The sequence below is a fragment of the Cyprinodon variegatus genome, unplaced genomic scaffold (assembly GCF_000732505.1).
Source record: "Cyprinodon variegatus isolate N-32 unplaced genomic scaffold, C_variegatus-1.0 Scaffold284, whole genome shotgun sequence".
Classification (NCBI taxonomy): Eukaryota; Metazoa; Chordata; class Actinopteri; order Cyprinodontiformes; family Cyprinodontidae; genus Cyprinodon; species Cyprinodon variegatus.
In genome coordinates, this window is record NW_015150737.1 from 448,950 (window position 1) to 450,782 (window position 1,833).

The following is a 1,833-nucleotide window of genomic DNA, read 5'->3' on the forward strand; positions in this document are numbered from 1 at the left end:
TTTTTTTTACATTCCTCATTTTCTTTTCTCCTCTTTAAAATAAATAAATGTATATTTTCCTGTGTTCCATTTGTTCTCTCCCTCGGTGTTTAATGAATGAGAGGCTCAGCTAAGATCAATAATAATTATGAGGAGAGTTTCCGTCTCGGGGGTGAAGGGGGATATTTGCAGAAAGCAGAGGAAGTGGCGAGTAAATATTTGATGTATCTGAAGGGTCTTCACCATTAAACTCTGTCCGCATCATAAACCAGAGCTGCAGTGTTTACAGGACATCAAACTGAGGACGCTAAACTCACAGCCTGCAGGGTGTTCTTAGCCAGGGTGAGCTTCTCCTCGCAGTCCACCGCCGTGTTCTGGATCTTGTTGGCTCGCTGAAGCAGCAGCTCCACCCTGAAAACACACACATGTTCAGAAGAAGCTTCTCTGAACCCAAACCGCCATCGCCAAGCGTCAGCTCCTGTTTCTGCACCTCTCCACGGCCGGCCTGAGGGCCTTCTCCCTCTCCAGCATCTCCAGGATGAGTCTGCCCCACTCCTCCTCCAGCTCGTTGGGATGGAGGCCCTGAGGAAGCTTAATGCGACCGAACTCGATCCAAACCTGGAAACGGGGACAGAAGGAGGTCATCAGCTGGGCTCAGCGGTGGCGTCAGCTGAGCGGGAGCACAGGAGGAGCTTTCATCAGCCATCATGTGTTTGTGCTTCAGGAGGCACCACAGACAGAACCGGCTCTGCCTGGGCTCAGCCCCGTGATGCACATGGTGCCCGCCACCAGGCGTGCGTTTGACGGCACTCACCTCCAGCAGCTTGAAAAGGTGCTGGATGTGGGACTTCTCCGTCTCCTTGGCGGGGAGCTCCGCCTCCTTGAAGTGGATGTACTCGTTATAAAGTGCCTGCAGGAGGAAACAAAGGCAGGACTCAGACAGTCACTTTTCAGACACACAAACAAACTGGAACGTTCTACTTTCTCATTTCTTGCACTGATTTGAAAATATGTTTCTCCTGAGGGTGTCTAGTAAACGAGAATCACTGAGGTATGAAATTGATTTGTGCAACCTTTGATCCTGAAAGCTTTTAAAATTAATAACTTGAAATTACTTTGAATGTTTAATTAAAAAAAGGAGAATTCTGCATCAAACGCTTCAAACTTTGAGAAAGGAGGACAAGTAGAAACAGAAGGGTTGGTCCTTCACCTTGAGTTCAACAGGGTTCTGGGGGAAGTTCCTCTTGGCCATGAGGGCTGTATGCTGGCGGCTCCACTGGAGCAAAGACGAGAAGCCGGACTGGTACTCCGACCAGCGCTGGTCCACTTCCTAAAGAGCAGGAAGACAGAAGGAAACCGTTCAGAGGCGAAGGAAGGAAGGAAATAGGTTAAATAAGAAGCAAACGGGTCGTACCTGTGCAGAGATGCCCTCTCCTCCCTCTGGGATTTTAGGAAAGGCATCGTAAATGGAAGAGACGTACGTGATAACTGACTTCTCGTCTGGAGAGGGAACGTCGACGTCTGAGGAAAGATCAGACAGGAGGAATATAAAAACAAGGACCTAATATAAGCTCCTCCAATCAGCTAGATGGTAGATAAAACCTGGAAACAGCTAGAAAGTGTGGACGATTAAACATTTTTAATATTCCATAGTTGCATAGTTTAAAGATGGGGAGGAATTAATAACCCTAAACGTTCCTTCGTCCCCAATAATCTCTACGTAAATGTTAAATATTTTTGCTGTGAAGTGAAGAATCAATTAAATCCTTTTATCACGAAGTTAATTTTTTTTTTCTTTTAAAAGAATGAACAACATCAGGGCTCGATGTTAACCATCGCCCGATCGCCAGGGGC

The 1,833-nt window shown here is 46.9% G+C and overlaps 1 protein-coding gene across 1 annotated transcript in view; it reads right to left on the reverse strand.

The window, feature by feature from the left end:
* Window positions 1–1,833, reverse strand: part of LOC107090174 (microtubule-actin cross-linking factor 1-like) — a 186,697-nt gene that overhangs the window by 165,212 nt on the left and 19,652 nt on the right. Inside the window, exons 3-7 of the mRNA XM_015383416.1 lie at window positions 1,394–1,500; window positions 1,190–1,309; window positions 794–889; window positions 470–597; window positions 297–390 (exon numbers count right to left, since the gene is read on the reverse strand). Of these exons, the coding sequence (XP_015238902.1) occupies window positions 297–390; window positions 470–597; window positions 794–889; window positions 1,190–1,309; window positions 1,394–1,500 (545 nt within the window). The remainder of the gene's footprint in view (window positions 1–296; window positions 391–469; window positions 598–793; window positions 890–1,189; window positions 1,310–1,393; window positions 1,501–1,833) is intronic.